This window comes from Calypte anna, unplaced genomic scaffold (genome assembly GCF_003957555.1).
Source record: "Calypte anna isolate BGI_N300 unplaced genomic scaffold, bCalAnn1_v1.p scaffold_86_arrow_ctg1, whole genome shotgun sequence".
Lineage (NCBI taxonomy): Eukaryota > Metazoa > Chordata > Aves > Apodiformes > Trochilidae > Calypte > Calypte anna.
This window is the reverse complement of record NW_022045534.1, coordinates 550907-570523: the sequence shown is the minus strand read 5'-3', so window position 1 is coordinate 570523 and position 19617 is coordinate 550907. Positions and strand designations below refer to the sequence as shown.

The 19617-nt window shown below is 50.4% G+C and overlaps 1 protein-coding gene across 5 annotated transcripts in view; it reads left to right on the top strand.

Annotated features, from left to right (window-relative positions):
• The window catches only part of ASXL2 (ASXL transcriptional regulator 2), a 99604-nt gene that overhangs the window by 67853 nt on the left and 12134 nt on the right, over nucleotides 1–19617 (top strand). For 4 of the 5 annotated variants that reach the window (XM_030468827.1, XM_030468824.1, XM_030468828.1 and 1 more), the window contains 4 exons: nucleotides 6365–6480; nucleotides 12809–12923; nucleotides 17131–17271; nucleotides 18665–18828. In XM_030468827.1, the coding sequence (XP_030324687.1) occupies nucleotides 6365–6480; nucleotides 12809–12923; nucleotides 17131–17271; nucleotides 18665–18828 (536 nt within the window). Of the gene's footprint in view, nucleotides 1–6252; nucleotides 6281–6364; nucleotides 6481–12808; nucleotides 12924–17130; nucleotides 17272–18664; nucleotides 18829–19617 lie in introns of those variants that run through there. The other variant, XM_030468830.1, reaches the window with a different exon arrangement.

The window sequence follows — 19617 nt, the reverse complement described above, 5'->3', positions numbered from 1 at the left end:
TTCTGGAGCCACTGAAATTAAACTTTTGTATAAATGCCAGATCATTCTTTCTGCTTCCTTTCTTCAGCAGCCTCCTCTGCATCTCTCCTGAAACAAGCCTGAGCAGCCCAGCCACTCATTTCTGCTACAGCAGTTTAAGAAAAATCTTAATCCTGATTTAGGAATTGGTGCCAACAGGGCCTGAGTGGTGTCAGCACCCCTGTGTTACCTGTCACAGCTCCCTCTGCTTTCCTGCTCAGGGATGCTCCAGGTGTTCTCCTGCCCTCTGCTCCCAGCCCTGCAGCCAGCTCTGCTCTGATGGAGCAGGAGAAGGCAAGAAATCCAAACAAGAAGCACTGGCTGAGGGGGTGAAAATCTCTACAGTTCTGTCTGATGACCATGTAGAGCTAGGAGGGACAGGAAGAGCTGTACAGGCAGTTCTGCTGCCCCAGAGCAGGATCAGCTTCCTCTGGGTATTCACTGACTTTGTCTGAAAGACAAAAACTTGGGCAGAATATTGAGTTCAGTGTCACCTTAAGCAAGTGAGCAGATGTATAGGACAAGCCAGTGGGATTTCAAGCAAATATCTGGCTACTGTCACACCCCAAAAAGCAAATAACCCATGAAGAGGAGACATCCAAGGGAGGAAAGGGAAAGAAAGTAAAATATCCTGAGCATCTTACCATTTCTGTTACTGTCAGTCTCGTGCAGTGCAGAGAGCTGGGCTGGCACCAACCACCAGGTGGGAATCAGGAGTCCTCATGCTTCTGCTCTGCTCTGGGGAGACCCCCCTGGGGTAAAGCTGTGTCCATCTCTGGGGTCCCCATCAGCAGAAGGACCCGGAGCTGTTGGAGCCAGTGCAGAGGAGGCCCTGGAGCTGCTGGGAGGGCTGGAGCAGCTCTGCTCTGGAGCCAGGCTGAGAGAGTTGGGGGTGTTGAGGCTGGAGAAGAGAAGGCTGCACCGGGGAGACCTTAGAGCACCTTCCAGTGCCTGAAGGGGCTCCAGGAAAGCTGGGGAGGGACTTGGGACAAGGGCCTGGAGGGATGGGAGCCTGCGAGGGGGAAGGGTTTGCAGCTGGGAGAGGGGAGATGGAGAGGAGATCTTGGGCAGGGAGGGAGGGAGGGAGGGAGAAATGGTTTGGTTGGACTTGGTGATCTCCAAGGTCCTTTCCAGCCATGAGCATTCTGTGATTCTCAGGTGTGGGACATGGGTTAGTGGTGGCCTGGAATAAGGTGATGTCCTGGCTGGGCTGGAGTGGGCTAGGAGAAGGGGGAAGGGTTTGGAGCTGGGAGAGGGGAGCTGGGGATGAGATGTGAGGGAGGAATTGCTTGGGGTGAGGGTGCTGAGCCCCTGGTTGCCCAGGTTGCCCAAGGAAGCTGTGGCTGCCCCATCCCTGGCAGTGTCTCAGCCCAGGTTGGATGGGGCTTGGAGCACCCTGGGCTGGGGGAGGGGTCCCTGACCATGGCAGGGGGGGCACTGGGGGAGCTTTGAGGTCACTTCCAACCGATTTGTGGTTCTGTGATTTTTCTGGGATGGAAAACCAGTCTTGTGCGTGGTGGTGCCAGCACAGAGTGTGTGGTGGGATCCAAGTTCCAGGGTGTCAGCAGGGTTGTGCCACTGGTGCCTTGGGAACCCCCTGGCACCCTGTTGGGATGGGTGTGTGGTGAGGTTGTGCTCCAGTTGGTTGATCAGTCCCTTCCTTTATCCAAGAGGGTGAAGCAGAAAGTCCTCAGTGTTAAGGGCAGGAGGCAGTGTGTTCCCAGAGCTCCACAGCCTGGTGTTCCTGTTAGAAGGGAGCCCCAGACTACATCCTGTGTTTCATATTTGCAGCAATTTACTGTAATTTTTCTAGACTAATTAGTCCCTCACCTTCAATCAATTATCATTAAATGATTCTTAATACCTCTCTTTGCTGCTGCTAGCACATCTTTATAAATGCCTGTAGGAGAATGGGTTGAGCAGTAGTTTAGGGTTTGCAGCTGTTAAAGGAACCCAGCACCATGCAGGATGTCAGCAGATCTTGCCAGAGTGAAATTTCCATTCTAATTTAATTTTCTAATTTATGTCAGTTTAATTGATTGGCCTGATCAGTGTTGTAATTTCATTTCTCAGAAGAAGAGCCCTGGTGTCAGTGCCATTTCACATGAGAAGTCTGAAGTGTGAGAGGATTCCTGCAGCTGTGACAGTGCACACAGGTCTGGCTCCAGCATTGCTTTGTGCAGCTGGGCCAGGGGACCATGGTGGGTCCATTCTTAGTGTATCTGACAAGTCAGGGTTCCTGAGGTTTGCCCAGCACAAGTTCCACTTTGTCTCAGCTGCTTTCATCTCAGGGAACTGTTAAAATTCCACCTGGCAAACTCCTCCCAGCCAAGGTGAAACCTCCTGGATGCAGCAGCTGGTGACATGGGGTGCAGAGTCAGCAGGTTTGGAGCCATCCTGGCTTCCTGTTGGTACTTTCCATTCCTTCTCCACGCCAGCATGGAGGGCTGTAAGGGATTTAAGGGCATCAAGAGGTAGAATCTCAGCTCCACATTCGGATTTGCAGCAAGCCTGGAGGCAGAGCTGCCTTCACTGAAATTCTGTCCCAAGGCAACAAACTCAGCAGTCTGGGAGTCTGGATGTTCTCCTGCTCCTGCACATCTCTGTGTTCCCCCTCTGCTTGGCTGCATCCAGAGCTCATAGAATCCTGCAGTGCCAGGTGGGAAGGGACCTTGAGGCTCACGTGCTCCAACACTTCTAATATTGCTGTTTCTGTGAGAAGTTCTTGCCAGGATGTGACCTTTGTGAGAGTGTTTGGGTCCCAGCACCCAGGGGTGCCTTCCCATGGCTGTGTCCTCCCCTCCATCACCCATCACTGAGCCCAGGCACCTGGGACTTGGTTGCCTTCTTCAGTTCTCCTCTTTTTTCTCGAGAACCTGTTGTGGTTACAGCTGTCAGCCTGACACAGGGCTTTGACACAGAGGATGTGCAAAAATGTCATAAATCAGGGCTGCAAAACGTCACCCTCCAGGTCTTCCCAGGCCTGAATTTTCCAAATGGTTCCTGGTTTGGAAAGATTTCATTTTCTTTGTTCAAAGACAGCATAAAAATGAAAATGTGAATAGAATGTGAGGCTGGAGAAGAGTGGCTCCGTGTGTCACCCTGATGCAGAACTTGTCATTTCAGCAGTGACAGGCTCTGAAGAGGATGTGGTTTCTGTTCTGCCATTCAGCTCTCTCAGAACCCCAGCAAGAGTCAACACCAGAGTTTGAGATGTTAACCTGAATTTGTGTTTCCTCTGTGTTTGACAACTGGGAGGAGGGATTGGTGTTACAGGGGGGATGCTGTGTGTGCAGTGCTGGTGGGCAGAGCTGGGGGCTGGCTGGTGGCAGGGCTGCTGGTGGCTTTGCCCTCCCGTGTTCCCAGGGGACACCATCAGCTCCCACTGTGCTTCCCTGTGGGAATGGGGCTGCATCAAGAGAAGGCTCAGGGGAGACCTTCTGACCATGTCCAGTACTTCAGGGGGGCTGCAAAGCAGATGCAGATTCCCTGTTCCAAGGAGCCCCATGGACAAGACGAGGTGCAATGGGCACAAGGTGCTCCTGGGGAGATTCCAGTTGGACACAAAAGGAACATTTTCCCCCCTGGGGACAGTCAGACACTGGAATGGTCTCCCAGGGGAAGGGGTGGATTCCCCCAGCCTGGAAAGTTTGCAGTCTCAGCTGGATGGGTGCTGGGACATCTCAGATCACCAACAACATTGGAAGGGTTGGAGCAGGAGATCCCTGAGGTCCCTTCCCACCTGGCAGTCCATGATCTCACTTTGTGTGCTGCTCTCAGGGTCCTTCCTTTGAGAATCACATCACATCTCTTGCTGTCCCTGGTTTTTATGTCCATAAGTGTTGGTTTTTACTTTCCTGAATCCCTCCCAGTTCTGCAGCTGTGATCAGCACAGGGTGAGGCTCAGGATGCTGTAGGGATTTTGGACACTTCCTCAGTCCATCTCCACATGGCATCATCCTACTGTCCATGTTCCTCCACCCATCAGCCCGAGCAGATCCCAGTCCTGACAGCACACTGTGGGTTACTGCTCTGTGCAGTTTAGGATTTTTTCCTCCAAGATGTACTCACTCCTTTCCATCATGTTTTACTTCTTTTTTTTTTTTTGTCTTTGTTTTCTGGGTTGTCTCTCTGAATTTCCAGGCCATTTCCTCTGACCTTAACTAAACTAAATATTTAATACTTTACTGTTGCTGCCTCCCAGCCTGTCACTAAGCTCTTAGGACATGATCTTGCAGATTTTTTGCTGATTTCTTGCCTGATGAGCAGTTGATTCTGTTTATTGCCTTCTGTCCTGTCCAGCATCTGAGTTTTGCCAATTCTTTGTTGTTAAACAACAGCCAAATGACTTTTAGAAGCCTTTTGCTGAAAATCTCTGGAAGTGTGAGTGAACTCTTAGCAAAAAACTTTCTTTTCTTCCAGCTCTCTTTATTGAAGCACTCAGAGAATTCCAGTGGGTTGCTGAGATCTGCTTCTCCTCTCCAGGTGCTGACCCGATTATGACCTTTTCCAGCATCTTCTTATTCTTGAACTGCAATTTCCACTCAATTGAGAGACAAATGCAAGTTTACAAACCTCCTTACTGCTTTCAATGTGCAGATAAAACCTTTGCTTTCCAGGTCTTGGTATACTCTATATACTTTTTTGCCTTTTAAGTGGTTGTTCTGTTTGCTGTGGGTCTGTGTCATCTTTTAGCATCACCAGCTCTGGGCTGGGTATGGTGATCCTGTCTGTGACTGTTGTATTACCAGTTTCTCACTGCTCCTTTTTATTGTCCTTGTTTCTAATGACATTTCCAAGCCTGATGTTACCTCATCTCTGCTCTGTGTACCTTCTCAAAAACTTGCACTTCATCTCCATGCCACGCCTGAGGACTTTAATAAATTGCTGTTTATTTTTACTTTAATACATTGCAGGAATTCTGCATTTAGTTGAAATGCTGCCTCCTGGTGCTTCCTGTCACTGTGATTTTGGGGAACTTCCCTCCTCTCTGGATCCTGAGCAGGATGGCAGAGTGGCTGTTGCTGAGGATGAGCATCCCAGCTGAGCCTCGTGTCTTCTAGAACCAATTGCTTCAGGAGGCAATAATGCAAAGAGTTTGCATCTGAATCTGCTTATTATCCTTTATAGAGTTCCAGACTGCTTTGGGTGGGAAGGGACCTCAAAGCCCCCCCAGTGTCCCCCCTGCCATGGTCAGGGACCCCTCCCCCAGCCCAGGATGCTCCAAGCCCCATCCAACCTGGGCTGAGACACTGCCAGGGATGGGGCAGCCACAGCTTCCTTGGGCAACCAGGGGCTCAGCACCCCCAAATTCAAGAATTTCTTCCCCATCTCCAACCTCAATCTCCCCTCTTCCAGTTTTAACCCATTCCCCTTGTCCTCTCCCTACCCCCCCATGTCCAAAGCCCTCCCCCAGCTTTCTTGGAGCCCCTTCAGATATTGGAAGGTTGCTCTGAGCTCCTCTGGGAGCCTCCTCTTCTCCAGGCTGAACAACCCCAATCCCTCAGCCTGGCTTCCCAGGGAGGTGCTCTGAGCATCCTCTGGGCATCCTCTGAGCATCCTCTCAGTGTCCCTGTTCTGCTGGAGGTGACCCCTGTGCAGATGTCAGCACCCACCCCCCATCCTGTGCCCAGCAGCTGTATCCACACCACCTGAGCAGCTGTTATTTAATCCCATCCCTGGTTTGCTGGCTGTAACCAAACCATTTAAAAGTCTAAAGCACTGAAGGAGAAGCTTTGCTTTAGGGCTCTGCATGGCTGGGGGGAGATTTCTTCAGGCCCTGAGGCTCATCCACAGAGAACTTGTGCTCATTACTGGGACATCCTCTGTATTCCCACGTTCCTTTTCAGAAAGGAGCAAGCAATGTTCCACTTCCTTTCCATGTCATTTGTCTTCCTGCCCTTGTGTGGGATTCAGGTTTCATCTGCTGAGAAACTGCTGTCACTCAGGTGTCTGACCACAGATCATTCCAGGCAGAGACAACACATCACCTGGATTTTGGTTTAGGTTTGAAGTGGCTGAATCCCTGGGAACCTGAAGCTTTTTCCCAAGCTGGCGTTTGATAGCAGCTATTTAAAAAACAAATAAAAGAAGAGATGGACAAGAGATGACAAATGTAAAGTTGGTCTCAGGAGCTGCTGTTGGCTTTCAGAGGGAAACAGCTGCCTTGGTGGTGGGGAGGAAATAGAAACGATTCCCTGTGCAACCAGCAACATTTGCCAGAGGTGCAGTTTTCCTGAGCCTCATGAGATGATCTGCAGTGGTGAGGGCTGGCTAACGTGCTGCAGGCAAATGTGTAAATGTTGGATTACTATAAATGCTTTATTTTACTTTATTTTTCTTGTAGTGTCGTCCAGGCTGTCACAGACCTCCTCCCCTCAGTCAGGCTGCTCATCACCTTCCATCCAGGCAGGCAAAGTCATCTCCTCATCCCAGAAGCACAGCAAGAAGGCACTCAAACAGGTAAGCACCTGCTCTGAGCCTGGGTTAGGGATCCATGCAATGAATTTACTTCTCTGATAAATCATCTTTCTCACTGAAGCTTCACCCTGCAGGAGGTAATTCAGGAGTTCCTGGCTGTCTCATAGTAAGCAGGGTTTTGCTAAAACATCCCTCTCTTTTAATGGTGGTTCAGAATATTTTCCTTTTTAGTTCCTTGCTGTTTCTTTAAATAAGCATCTGGACAGTTATTAATTATTATTTTAAAGATCAGATACATGATGTTGTTTCTTTTTCTTTTCACCCAACATTTTGATGGGGATGCTTAGCTTCCCACAGTCTCTGTGAATCAATGGAAGGTCCTTGGGGAAAGGAATTCAACCCACTGACTTCTCCCCTGGTCAGGGCCAGTTCTCTCCCAAGCCAGGGTACAGTGCAGGGAAGAAGGGGAAGGAGAGCACCCTGGCTGTGGGTTGCACCTCTGCTGGGTGGCAGGGAAAGCAGAATACTGATGATTTTCCATGCTTGGGGAATGGCTGCTGTGTAGCTGGTGTTGCCTGTGTGCAGGCAGGACAGAATGGGTGTTTGTCATGCAGATGATTTGTTCCTCCTGATGAACAGCACAAGATGAATTGGTCCCCTGAGCCTCTTGTGTGCAGGTGTTTCCCCAGCTGCATTGTTTGCTGTTCCATGATCCTTAGAAAGGAAACACTTCATCAGGCTGAGATGTGCTCCTTGGGCAAATCTGTAAGGAGTTAGGAATCAAGCTGCAGAGGAGCTGCTGGTCCAGGGGTGGCAGAACCTTGTCACAGAAATCATGCTGTGTTCCAGATAGGATTTACCTTTTCCCACCCAGCCTCTTTTCCTGACTTTTTCCAGCTGAGAAGCAGTGCTCAGGATGGTTCAGCTAACAGAGATGCCAGCAGCCCTGGGAGAAGGATCTGCTCTGAGAGAGAAGGATCTAGCTGGGGCTTGTTGCTGAGGAGAGGATTGCAGGGGCAGATGAGGCAAGCAGATAAACTGGAGCTTGGATGCCAGCTCCAGGGAATCAGTTTGCCAGCTCTGGGGAATCTTCCCTCTCCTTTCTTTCCCCACGTGGTTGTTTCTAGACAGAAGCATTGGTGTTACAGCTTGCTGCTGGGAGCCACAGTAAAGAAGTGGGATTGTGCTGTCACATCAGGCAGACTTTCTTCTGAACTTAGAGTCAAGCTTCCACTTTCCTTTGAATCCTCAGAAAATTGCTTCCCATTAATTCATGCAGCAAGATCATAGTTATACCCTTTGCTTTCCCTTCCTCATCCCTGCTTAAGCCTGGCTGGCAGTCATTTCTCTCCAGCATCCTCAAAGGCTTTTCTCTTTTAAGAGGGTGATCATGCAGACTCATGTTATGAGTTCTCCTGGGCAGCTCCTCTTTATTCTCTCTGCTCTGTAGATCCCTGTTTCACAGAATCACAGGTCAGAAGGAAACTCTGGGCCAACCCACAGTCCATTTCCAACTTATACTAGTTCCAAACCTACACTCCATCTGCTTTTCTCCTCTCTTCCCAGCCTCTGTCCCTACATGCCAAATAATTCTCTGCTTTTTATCTCTGAATTCCTCACCCTCCTGCTCCCACCAGCCTTGCCCCATCTGTATGTTCATTCCCCTGTGTCTGCTCTCTCCCTTCTCCACTTCTCCACTTTCCTGTTTCAGTCTCTTGTTTCATTTTAGTTCCAGTGGAATTCTGCTGTTTTGACCACATACCCCATCTCCCACCTCTTCCTAAACACAGCAGCCACTAACAGGTATAAAAAGTAGATAAAGTAAGCAGATACAGAGACCAGGAAGGAAGCAGCAGTGTTACAAGTAAAGCAGTAGGAAAACATAAAGTGACTGAGTGAAGCAAGGAGTAAAGGTAGCTTTTGTGTTTTCAGTTACCCCTGCAACACAGATATTTGGTGGTGAGCTCTGGAGAGGCCAGCTGGCTGGCTGCATCCCTCCTGTCTGGAGCACTACATGATTATGATATTACTGGAGGGAAGAGAGAGCAGATTTCCAAGTGAAAACTTTTAACCCTGCTGCTCCCCTGGCAGGAAGAGTCAGGTCCTTTAAGAAATAAGGATCAGGGCTGAGTTCATGAACTCATCAGAGATAAAGCCATACAATACAGCCTCATAGCAGGGTGTGTGCTGCTGTGCCAGCAGACAGGTCAGTGAGCAGATGGCAGCATTCCCTACAATCATTTGGAAAATTCTGAGTTAGAGGTTTGCAGTGTCAGAATCTGAACTGGCAGAGCCATGACAGTGCTCATCCTGCTGGAGACATGACCCAGTCATGGGGAGAAGCCCCTCCTGAGAGCTGCTCCAGTCCAACCCCCTGCCCCAGCAGGATCCCCCAGGGCAGGACACACAGAACACATCCAGGGGGGGTTGGAAAGGCTCCAGAGAAGGAGACTCCAGAACCTCTCTGGGCAGCCTGGGCCAGGGCTCCCTCACCCTCACACTCCACAAGTTTCTCCTCAGCTTGAGCTGGAACTTCCCATGTTCAGCTCCAACCCATTATTCCTTGTCCTGTTCCTGGGCACCCCCAACAAGAGATTGGCCCCTTCCTCCTGACACCCACCCCTCAGATATTCAGAGACATTGATCAGATCCCCTCTCAGCCTTCTCTTCTCCAGCCTCAACACCCCCAGGGCTCTCACTCTTCCTTCCCAGCAGAGATGCTCAAGTCCCTTCAGCACCCTCAGGGCTCTCCCTTGGCCTCTCTCCAGTAGATCCCAGTCTCTCCTCAGCTGGGGAGCCCCAAACTGGATCCAGGATGTGTGGTCTCCCCAGGGCAGAGCAGAGGGGGAGGAGAACCTCCCCAGATCTGCTGGAACTTTGTTATAGTGAGGATGTGCTCAGGAAACCCAACCACGCTGAGACTCTGAGGGTACCATGAGGATCCAGAAAGATGGGTGGTTTCTGACCCATCACTGGAGAAGTCAGGTGCCACTCCAGTCCTTCTCTCTGATGCTCCCCAGTCCCATGGCCTCATCTTGTCCTTACCATCCATGAGCAGCCATCCCAGTGCCATCAGGATTCACAGGGACCTCCAGAGTCCCTCTTCTCCAACCCCTGCTGACCAAGGTGACCCAGAACCAGTTGTCCAGGACTGTGTTCAGATGGCTTCTGGAATATTCTCCATGGAGGGAGACTCCGTAACCTCCCTGAGCAACCTCTGCCACTGTTTGACCACCCTCATAGTGAAAAAGTGTATTTTGTGGAATTTCTGCTGGAATTTCTTATTCCGTGTGTGCTACCTCAAGGTCTGTCCCTGGGCACTGCTGGGAAGAGCCTGGCTGCCCCTTCTTCATTCCCACCCTGCAGGTGTTCCTGGAGCTCCCCCAGACTTTGATAGAGTCGTGGAATCATTTTGGTTGGAAAGGATACAGAATAGGTCCACTGAGTCTTTGAGATGAAGGAGTCCAACCCTTCCCCAGCACCCCCACCCCATGTCCCTCATCCCCACATCTCCAGGCTCTGAAACCCCTCCAGGCATGATGGGGACTCCAGCCCTGCCCTGGGCAGCCTGGGCCAGGCCCTGACAACCCTTTCCAGGCAGAAATTGTTCCTCAGAGCAAAGATGCTTCAGCCTCTCCATCATCCTGGTGGCCCTTCCCTGGACTCTCCTTCTGTCTCTTTTGGGCAGGGTGCTCTCAGCAGTGCTGAGGGAAGAGGAAGGATTTGCTGCCATGATCCCAGACCTGGTCCTGTTGTTCTAGGAGAAGAAATGACAGAAATCCCACCCTCATTCTCTTTCATCTCTACCCATTACACATCCCTGGGATGAGTCAGGGCAGGGACTGCCTTGGGCTGCACCCTCCAAACGCTCTCCTGTTGCTGAACAGTCACTTTGTCACCTTTTGTGTGGGGAAGGGAGCTGCACAATGCAGGTTTTCCCCCTCCCCTTAGGTGTGTCCCCATCTTTGGGGGTTTTTCCCCCATCAGGGTGGGTGTAGGGTGGGTGTGTAGGACCCCTCTGGTCCTGTTGTCACCAGAGGGAGGAGGCTGCTGTGCCACGGGGTCTGTGTTTGCCTGGCACTGAAGGAGGTGCTGAGGGTCCTGTCTGGGTGGCACCACTTTGGGTTCTGCTCTCTTTCAGCTCCCCAGAACAAAGCAGAGGCTCCCAGCCTGCTGTGGGGTGCAGCTCAGAGCACACCTGGGTGTGAGCAGCATCTGCCCTGCTCTGAGGGCACCCCGGGGCTCCCAGCAAGAACAAAGCACAACGTGGAGCCAAACAAAAGGGAAATGAGGAGCCCACGGGTGCAGAGAGGGGACCCACAGAGGTGGGGTGGGAGGAGAGGCAGTGGGGTGGTGCTGGTGGAGGAGTTTGCTGGGCTCCTGGGGCTCAGAGAGATCCTGAGATCCTCTGAGCAGGAGATGTGCTGAGAGGGGTCCTCTGGGAGACCCTTCTGAGAGACTTCTGCCACCTCCAGAGCCTCCTGCAGCCCTGGTGCCCACAAGCTGCCATCTCTTGGTGGGTAATTAGTGCTCTCCTGATGGACAGGGCTGGGGGTCTCATGGATCTGGGGGGAGAGTTCTGGGGTGTCATGGAGGAGCTGGGCCTGCTGTGGGGTGTTCTGGGGAAGCTGGGGGATGGTGGGCCTGGCACAGGGTGTTATGGAGGAACGAGGGATGGTGTGGGGCAGGTGAGGGATGCTGAGCCCTGATGGAGGAGCTGGGTCTGGTGGTGTGGGAAGCTCTGCCTAGTGAGGGGTGTCATGGGGAGTGGGACCTCTTCCCTTTCTCCCTGTCCCTCTCTGATACTTAAAAGGAGGTTGTTAAGAAGACAAAGCCAGGCTGATCATGAGGAACAAGTTGAGTAGAATAAAGGAAAAAGAGGACATAAAGAAAAGCTTTTGTCTCCCTGAGGACAGTCCAGCAGTGGAGCAGGGCCCAGGGAGGTTGTGCCCTCTCCATCCTTGGAGGTTTTCAAGGTGCATTTGGCCACAGCAGACCTTGAGAGGCCAAACTGCTCTGCCTGGAGCCCTCCTGAGGTCCTTTCCTATCAGAATTACTCTTGGGTTATGACAGGACTCAGCATGAGCTCAGAGGGGCACTTGTGGGCAGCATGGGCTTCACCCAGCCCAGAGCATGTGGGTGCTCCTCATGGTCTGCTCCTTCCTTGGTGTTCACCCCCACCTCCAGTTCAGTTTCAAACCAGAGAAGAGTTTGCAAAAGCTTTCTTCCACTTCTTTATGGGGTTTTGTTACTCATTTGAATGCCAGCTCTTTCTCTTTTTACATTTTTTGGAAGCTTTTGACCTGCCTAAGAGGAGGTGAATTGTGCATGGCAGGGGATACCTCCTACTACTCATTGCCAGGGTTGCTGTGTTTGGCTGGGTGGTTTTTTAACCTGGGGTAGAAGTGGCTAAACAGGAGGTAGTAAATTCACTGGATCACAGGATGTTTAGGTTGGAAGAGACCTCCAGGATCTTCCATTCCAACCTTTATTCATTGGAACATAGGAATCAAACATGTTTTATCTGTGTCCTTCCGTGCTCAGTCTCCCTCTCCTGTGTCTCTGGAAATCTGTCTTCTCTTTTCCTCATGTGGCAGATTCTGCAGGCTCCTGCACACCTTTATTCTCTCTCCTGGTTTTAACTACATGCTTTTTATTAATATTTTCTTTCTTGTTGAAGAGAGTGGTGATCTCCAGCTAAGAGTCCCACCTGTGTCTATGTACAGCACTGTTTCCTGTTCCTTCCTATTTTGAAATTCTGCAATAGACTTGATCTGCTGGCTTTGGATTTCATTTTTTGAGAACAAGAGCCTTTGGTGTGGAGAAAAGCTGCAGTTTAACCAACTGCATCCTCACTCCCTTGCCTTTGTCATTCGTGCCTTTGAGGCTGGGTGATGGTTGCTTTCAGAGTCTTTTTGGAAACAAAGGATTTTTCTTTTCTTCTCTTTAGTGCTTCACTTTTGTTACTCTTTTCATTAAGAGTCTTTCCTCATGGGCAGTGTCTCTCTTGAAGGTTTTTAGTAGGTGGCTGCTTACATCTTCAGCAGACAGCAATGAATTCCGTGATGGTACTTTTACATTTGAGGTTCTTTGTGTAGTTACTGCTTGAACCAACTCCAGGTTTGGAATCCTTTCTCTTCGCCTTCTCTGGACAGAATTATTTTTTTTGTAATGAAACAACACAAGGTAGGATGTTCTGCAACCATTAACCTTTTGCTTTAGGTGCAGGGGTGGCAGTGTCCCAGCATGGCTCTCAGCAGTCAGCTGGGGCTTCTGGCACAGGATCCAAGCACCCAACAGTCTGTACTGGGTACTAACAATTCCTAAGAATATTCTGAATGTATTAGTAACATTCTCCTGTCCTCCCTAGGCCCTGAAGCAGCAGCAGAAGCAGCAGCAGCAGCAATGCAGGGCAGGGATGCCCAGCTCCTCCAGCCAGCACCTCCTCCTCAAGGCAGCCACAGACCCCACACCCACCAAACCTGGTAGGTGACAAGCACCCTCCTGGGTGTCCCCCTGTCCTGACCTGTCCTGTCCTGAGGGAATGAGAGATGGAAGTGGCTCTGTTCATACAGCTTCCTTTTTGTTTCTGAAATAATCCACTTCCTGTGCTCCTGCCTTTGGTTTCATTGTGCTCAGTTAAGAAAAGCCCTTTCTGTGCCATTGTCTGGGGACAAAGCTGCTCCCTGGGACAAGACTCTTCCTGTGTGGCTACTTGTACTCTGTGGTCAGGCACTTCACAAGGCTGGCAAATTGGCTGACATTTCCTTTCCCTTTTCCTTTCCCTTTCCCTTTCCCTATCCCTTTCCCTTTCCCTTTCCCTTTCCCTTTCCCTTTCCCTTTCCCTCTCCCTTTCCCTCTCCCTTTTCCTTTTCCTTTTCCTTTTCCTGTTCCTGTTCCTGTTCCTGTTCCTGTTCCTCTCCTCTTCTCTCCTCTCTTCTCCTCTCCCTTTTCCTTTCCCTTTCCCTTTCCCTATCCCTTTCCCTTTCCCTTTCCCTTTCCCTTTCCCTCTCCCTTTCCCTCTCCCTTTTCCTTTTCCTTTTCCTGTTCCTGTTCCTGTTCCTCTCCTCTTCTCTCCTCTCTTCTCCTCTCCTCTCCTCTCCTCTCCTCTCCTCTCCTCTCCTCTCCTCTCCTCTCCTCTCCTCTCCTCTCCTCTCCTCTCCTCTCCTCTCCTCTCCTCTCCTCTCCTCGTCTCTTCCTTTCATGGATTCTTATTCTTTAATGTCTTGTTCCAAAGATGTGCATTTTGATCCAAAAGATCCCCAAGTGCTTTCCCAGCATTTCCACTGGAAATGAAGGAGATCCCTGCACCTCTCTCGTTCCTTCACCACACCATTAGTTCCCTTACCAGCAGCAGCACATCATTACTCACCAGAAACTCTCAGTACTTAACTTCTTGCTTACTCTAACTTTTGTCTGGGTGTAACTGATTTCCATTATAAGCTCCTGGTGCTGTGAGCATGACTCAAGTTGTTTCCTTGGGATGCAGGAGATGCCTCTGTCTGTACAGATGGATTTCCATGTTGTACAAGGAAATGACTCTGTAGCCTAACACTGTCCTGATTGTCTGAGTCCACAACTTGTGGAGTCACCTGTGCCCATCACCAGAGTGGCTCTGAACCATCTCCCCAGTCACTGAGCACCAATTTGTTGTTCCTGCTTAGGGCAGAAATCAGAGCAGCAGGCACAGCAAATCAGATCAGATCAGACCTGGTTGGCCTGGTGACCTGTGTCCAACACAGCACATGCACTGAGAAGTGTGTAAAAGCAGAGTAGGCTTGTAGTAGTGCTCTCCAGAAGGAAGCTGCTTGTGCAAGCTGCTTGTGTCTCGTGTGTCACAGGCTCAGTGGGGTTTCCTTCAGTGGATTTGCCTCACCTGGGGGATGGGATTGTAAATCCCTCATGGCAAACACCTCTGTAAAATCTCTGCTCCCTTTTGTATCTTTCCAGCCAGGCTCCTTATACCTTTTTTTTTTTTTAATTTTATTCCTCCTGATTATCCAACAGGCAATGAACAGCTATTGTTTATTCAACAGCTTCTTGCCACTCATGCCTTCTGTAGGCATCTCCTTTTCAGTCTGAGAGGTCCTGCTGTGTTATCTCCCTGCTCGTGGGCAGCTGGGGGCTTTGGTCACTGCAAACTGCACCCAGTGCTCAGGCTGCCTATAGGTTTGGTAACCTATATTTTGGTGGTTTTGGGGTTGGGTTTTTTTTGTTATTTTTGTTTTTCTTTTCATAACAATTCCTAGCACTCAGTTTGCTGCTTTTTGACCCTGCCATCAACAGGCTTTTTCCTAGAAGTGTTGAGATTCTGAGGCTCTCTCCTGACTTGTCACTCTCTGTTTGAGAGCCCAGCACTGTGTATATGAGGTCAGGGGAGTTCCTTTTGTACAAAACATCACTTCAGGTTGCTGTGCAGTGAAGCTTTTGTCACACAGCTATTTATCATCATGCAGCCCTTCTGCAGCCAGAATGAGGAGGAGGGGTGTTGGGACCTGAGAAATAAACAGAATTTAGGTTCAGGGGGTCTGTGTACGTGGTAGGGAGCAGGGAGAGGCAGGAGCAGGAGCAGCAGCACTGAGTAGAAGAGGAAAAGAGGGCTGGAGGGCTGACTTTGTGAGATCTCTTCCAAAGAGCAACCTTCCCCTCTGCTTGACAGTCCTGCTGATTCTTGATCCTGCTTCACTGTCCTCTGCAACACATCCCTGTCTGCTTGAGCCCTGAACTCCCTGCTCTTCCACCCCATCCCCTACACTAATTACACAGTGAAATGCTTGCTGTCAAACTCGGGCACTTCTGTGAGATGGAAATTCCCTTCTCCTCAATAATTACACTTTTTTCCATCCCCCATGCTTGATTTACTTGGCTGGTCCTGTTTCATCTCAGAGAGATGATGATCAGTGAAAATGTAACCACTGAGGAAGATGCAGCAAGAGCCCTCACCCCAGAAAACTTCTGCTGGGTGTTCTCTGGCAGGTGGAGTGCCTGAGACTGCAGTCATGAAGCTTGCCCAAAAACCAGGAGGGAAACCCATCAGATCACAACAGAACCCCATCTCCAGCCCCAAATCCTGAGCTCCTGTCAGTCTTTAACTGCTTGGTAACACCTGGTAGTGTGGGTGACACCAACCCAGGTGTCACCTTCCTTCTTACAGCATCTCCTCCCAGTGCCACAGCTCCTTCCCAGCAGCCAAACCCCCAGAGACCCAGCTCACACAGGATCTCTCATCCCATCCAGCTGAAATACAGTCCTAAGCTGTGCTTGTGCCCTCCCCACCTGGTGTGGTGTGAGAAGGAACCCCAGATCAGTCCAGGAGGAGACCACACGTGTCCCAAACACAGTGCTGGCTCTGGGAAGCCTTCAGCACAGGCTGGGACTTGGAAAGCTTTTTGCAGCTTTTCTGCTGAGGGAGCTGAAACCAGAGTGGTTCATTGGCACAGCAGGAAGATGCCATCCCTGGAGCATCCCATCTCCTGAGCTCCCTGCCCAGGGGAACTGCAGGAGCAGGGGAGACCTGAGAGGGGCTGAAACCCCTTAAAGGCTCTGAGGGACAGAAGGAGGTTGAACATTGAGCTCCTTTCACTCCTGGCCTCTGGAAAGCTGAATTCCTTGGTTTCTCTCTGGCCTTATTCAACTGATTTGGGGCAGGGATGGGGTGTTCATGCAGCCCCCATGGGTGGACTGAACATTAATGCCTGTAAAAGCCTCTTGAATGTCCCTGCCACGTGGTGGGGGTGGTTTGGGTTTTCCTCAGCACCCCTGGAGTCCCTTTTTTCCCTCCCTGCCCAGGTGACCTTGCATGTCCCCAGTCTCAGGGATGTGCTTAGAACTGGGAGAGCCAGTGTGGGGAAGGGAAGGGGAAGGAACCAGGCAGGGAGGCAGATGGGGAACAAAGCTGGCACAGACTGGGTGAGGGAATCAATTAGTGCAAGTCACTAATCAGAGCCAGCATTCCTTTAGATCAGGACTTAATCCCACGGATTTGGAATTGAGGCAGGGGACTCCTGGGCCTTCCCAGAGCTGAGTGAGTGCCAAAGAGAACAGAGGGAAGGCCAGGGAGCAGCTCGTGTCCTTAATCCATCTCACTGGAGGAGGGCAAGGAAAGAGGAGCTGGGGAAATAAAAAACCTGCTGTACAGAAGGGAATGTGGGTGGCAAAGGTTTGTGTGGAGACATCCTGGTGCTGGAACCTGTCTGGTCTGGTGACACAGTGACTTCAGAGCAGGACAGGAAAATACCTCTGGAGTATTTGAAAGAGGAGGAATTACCAAGGGTGGTGTAAAAGAACAAAACCTGCAATATTAGGCTAAAATTCAGAAGGCACACATAAAGTATGAAGAAGTTTTTGCTGTCAGTGAACTGTAACAGAAACTAAAACTGCCTCTGAAAGGAAGTTTTAACAGGATTGTTACTGGGTTGGATACAGATGGGAAATAAGATGGGACTGACTGGGAAGCAGCCTCAAACCATGCCTGGCCTGGCTGTCCATGTCTGACTGCCAAGGGCTCTCCTGCTCTCATCCCACTGGGAAGGCAGTGCTGCAGGAATAAAGGCACAGAGGTGTCCTGGGGATGTCCCAGAGCTGCTGGGCTTGGGGTGTGCACGTTCAACAATCCCCATTGCAGCCCCAGCAGCTCTCCTGGAAGATTTTTCTGTAGGTGGCTGTGTTTAAATGTCTCGATTTCCTGTGCAGCTTGGGAAGGAAAGCAGTCAGATGGACAGGCCAGCAGCCCTCAGAACTCCACCTCCAGTTCCTCTCCTTCTGTCAAGCTGGAAAACTCCTTGCCAGGGCTGGGGAAGAAACCCTTCCAGAGATCTGACAGGCTCCATGCAAGTAAGAGATTTCTTTTTCTCCTTACAGAGATTTGGTTGCTCTGATGACAAAGCAAAAGCCAAAGTAGCAAATGAGTAATTAATTTTATGACTAAAGTGACTTCTGGACCACTCTGGCAGGCACTGCTAGCATGTTGTGTGACTCAGGAGGAATAATTCACCACATACCTGTGCAAATAAACCCTATCTCATTTCTTACCATCAGGCATTCCTACCTCTGAATTTGCAGCTTGCTGTTTGAGAAGCAACAAAGCACTTGTATTATTTAGTAGGCTTTTTAATGCACGTTAGACACTTGGACAATATTAAAAAGGAAAAAGTAATTCCTTCCCAGATCTTTACGCTCCACTGTTCCTTGACTTCCTTCCCCCTCTCTGAAGTTGGGTCTCACACAGCCCTCCTGACCTTCTGGGGTTTGCTTCACATTCACAGCTGATGAAATTGACCTCCCTGAACCAGTTACACTGAGGTCTCTATCTGTGCTCATCATCCTGGATTTCCTGTGTCACTGGTGAAAACAGGCACTTATTGGGGTATGTTTCATTTGGCCCCTGTAAATAGGAAACTCTGCAGCTTCAGTAGGTCACAAACCTGCAGAGATGTTTTTTGAACCAATTCTAATAGAGCAAACTTCCCCTAACTCAGCAAACCTCCATGGCATTTATTCTGTGAAGTCTTCTTACCTTAAAAGTAATCACTGTGACCCTGAGGTCAGGGGGAGCAGGGTCTGACCCATTTTACTGATAATGTCCTTTTCATCTAAGCTTCAAAACACACAGGATTTTGCCAGGAACAGGCAGTGGGTAGATCTGAAGGAAACAGCACACAGCACAAATGTTTTCCTCATTATTCTCTGTATTTGCAGCATGTTGGATGGAGCTGGGGGTGGTGTGAGGGTTAATGGTGACCTTGGTGGCTTCCAAGCAGAGAAGGGGAATGGTTACTGCTTTGTGCTGCTTTGCCTGGTGCTGTGGTTTCTGTGCAAGCACAATGAGCTGATGAATTTCTCTGAAATGCTTTGGCTGGGAACAAAAGTAGGAAAGAACAAGAAGAAATCCCCAGGAACAAACTGACCTTAACTGGGGGCTTAAAATAGAAAAATTGACGTGGCTAAAAGTAGTCTCAGAAAGCCTCCTGAAAAAGACTCCTTGCTGGCCCCCAGAGGTCCAGGATCCCTTCCAAAGCTGCCAGGGGGACTGCTGCAGGCTACAGGGTATTAGGTATGTTCAGAACCTCCCACCTTTTACTTCTAACTGTATCTCAAAGGCAGAATGGGTGCTTCAAGCCAAGGTTTGGAACGGATCAGCAAGATGACCTCTCAGAGGCAGTGAGCTCCAGAGCCTGCCATCCTCTCAGAGGTCAGATGGTGCTCATGTCTTTGTGGCTCTTTGCAGGGCAGCTGAAGAGAGCCAAGTGTGCTGAAATTGATGTGGAAACCCCTGACTCCATCCTGGTGAACACCAACCTGAGGGCCCTGATCAACAAGCACACCTTCTCTGTGCTGCCCACGGAGTGCCAGCAGCGCCTGCTGCTCCTGCTGCCCGAGGTGGACAGGCAGGTAGGTCCTGATCCTGATCCTGATCCTGATCCTGATCCTGATCCTGATCCTGCTCTTGGTCCTCCTCCTCCTTCTGCTCCTCCTCCTGCTCCTGGTCCTGATCCTGATCCTGCTCCTGATCTTCCTCCTCCTCCTGTTCCTGCTCCTGCTTCTCCTTCTCCTTCTCCTGCTCCTGCTCCTGCTCCTGCTCCTGCTCCTCCTCCTCCTCTTTCTCCTCCTCCTCCTCCTTCTTCTTCTCCTCCTCCTCCTTCTTCTTCTCCTCCTCCTCTTCCTCCTTCTTCTCCTCCTCCTCCTCTTCCTCCTCCTCCTCTTTCTCCTCCTGCTCCTGCGCCTGCTGGGGGGGAAGAGGGTCTCTGGGGGGGCAGCTCCAGAGGTAACTCAGACTGGACATCCAAGTACTGTCTTGATGTCTAATGGGATAGACTTTTCCTTATGAAAAAAAAACAGATCTGGAGAACAGATCTTAGGAGGAGAGGCTGAAGGAGGTGGGGATGTTCAGCTGGAGAAGAGGAGGCTGGAGGGAGACCTTGGTGCCCTCTTCCTCTCCTGAAAGAAGCCTTTCACTGTTCACTGGAGTTAGGAGGGGTCCTCACATCTCATCTTGTCTCATAAATTCTGTTCTTCTATCAGCACCCACTGGGGACTTGTTAGTCCAAGGAGGATCAAATAAATGCTTGAAGGAATTTTTTTATAAGCCCTGTGGCCTTTGGAATAATTAGGTATGTGTCAAAATATGATGTGATGGAGTTTGCAGCTGGGGTTTACTGGCAAGATCCTGACAGCAGATGG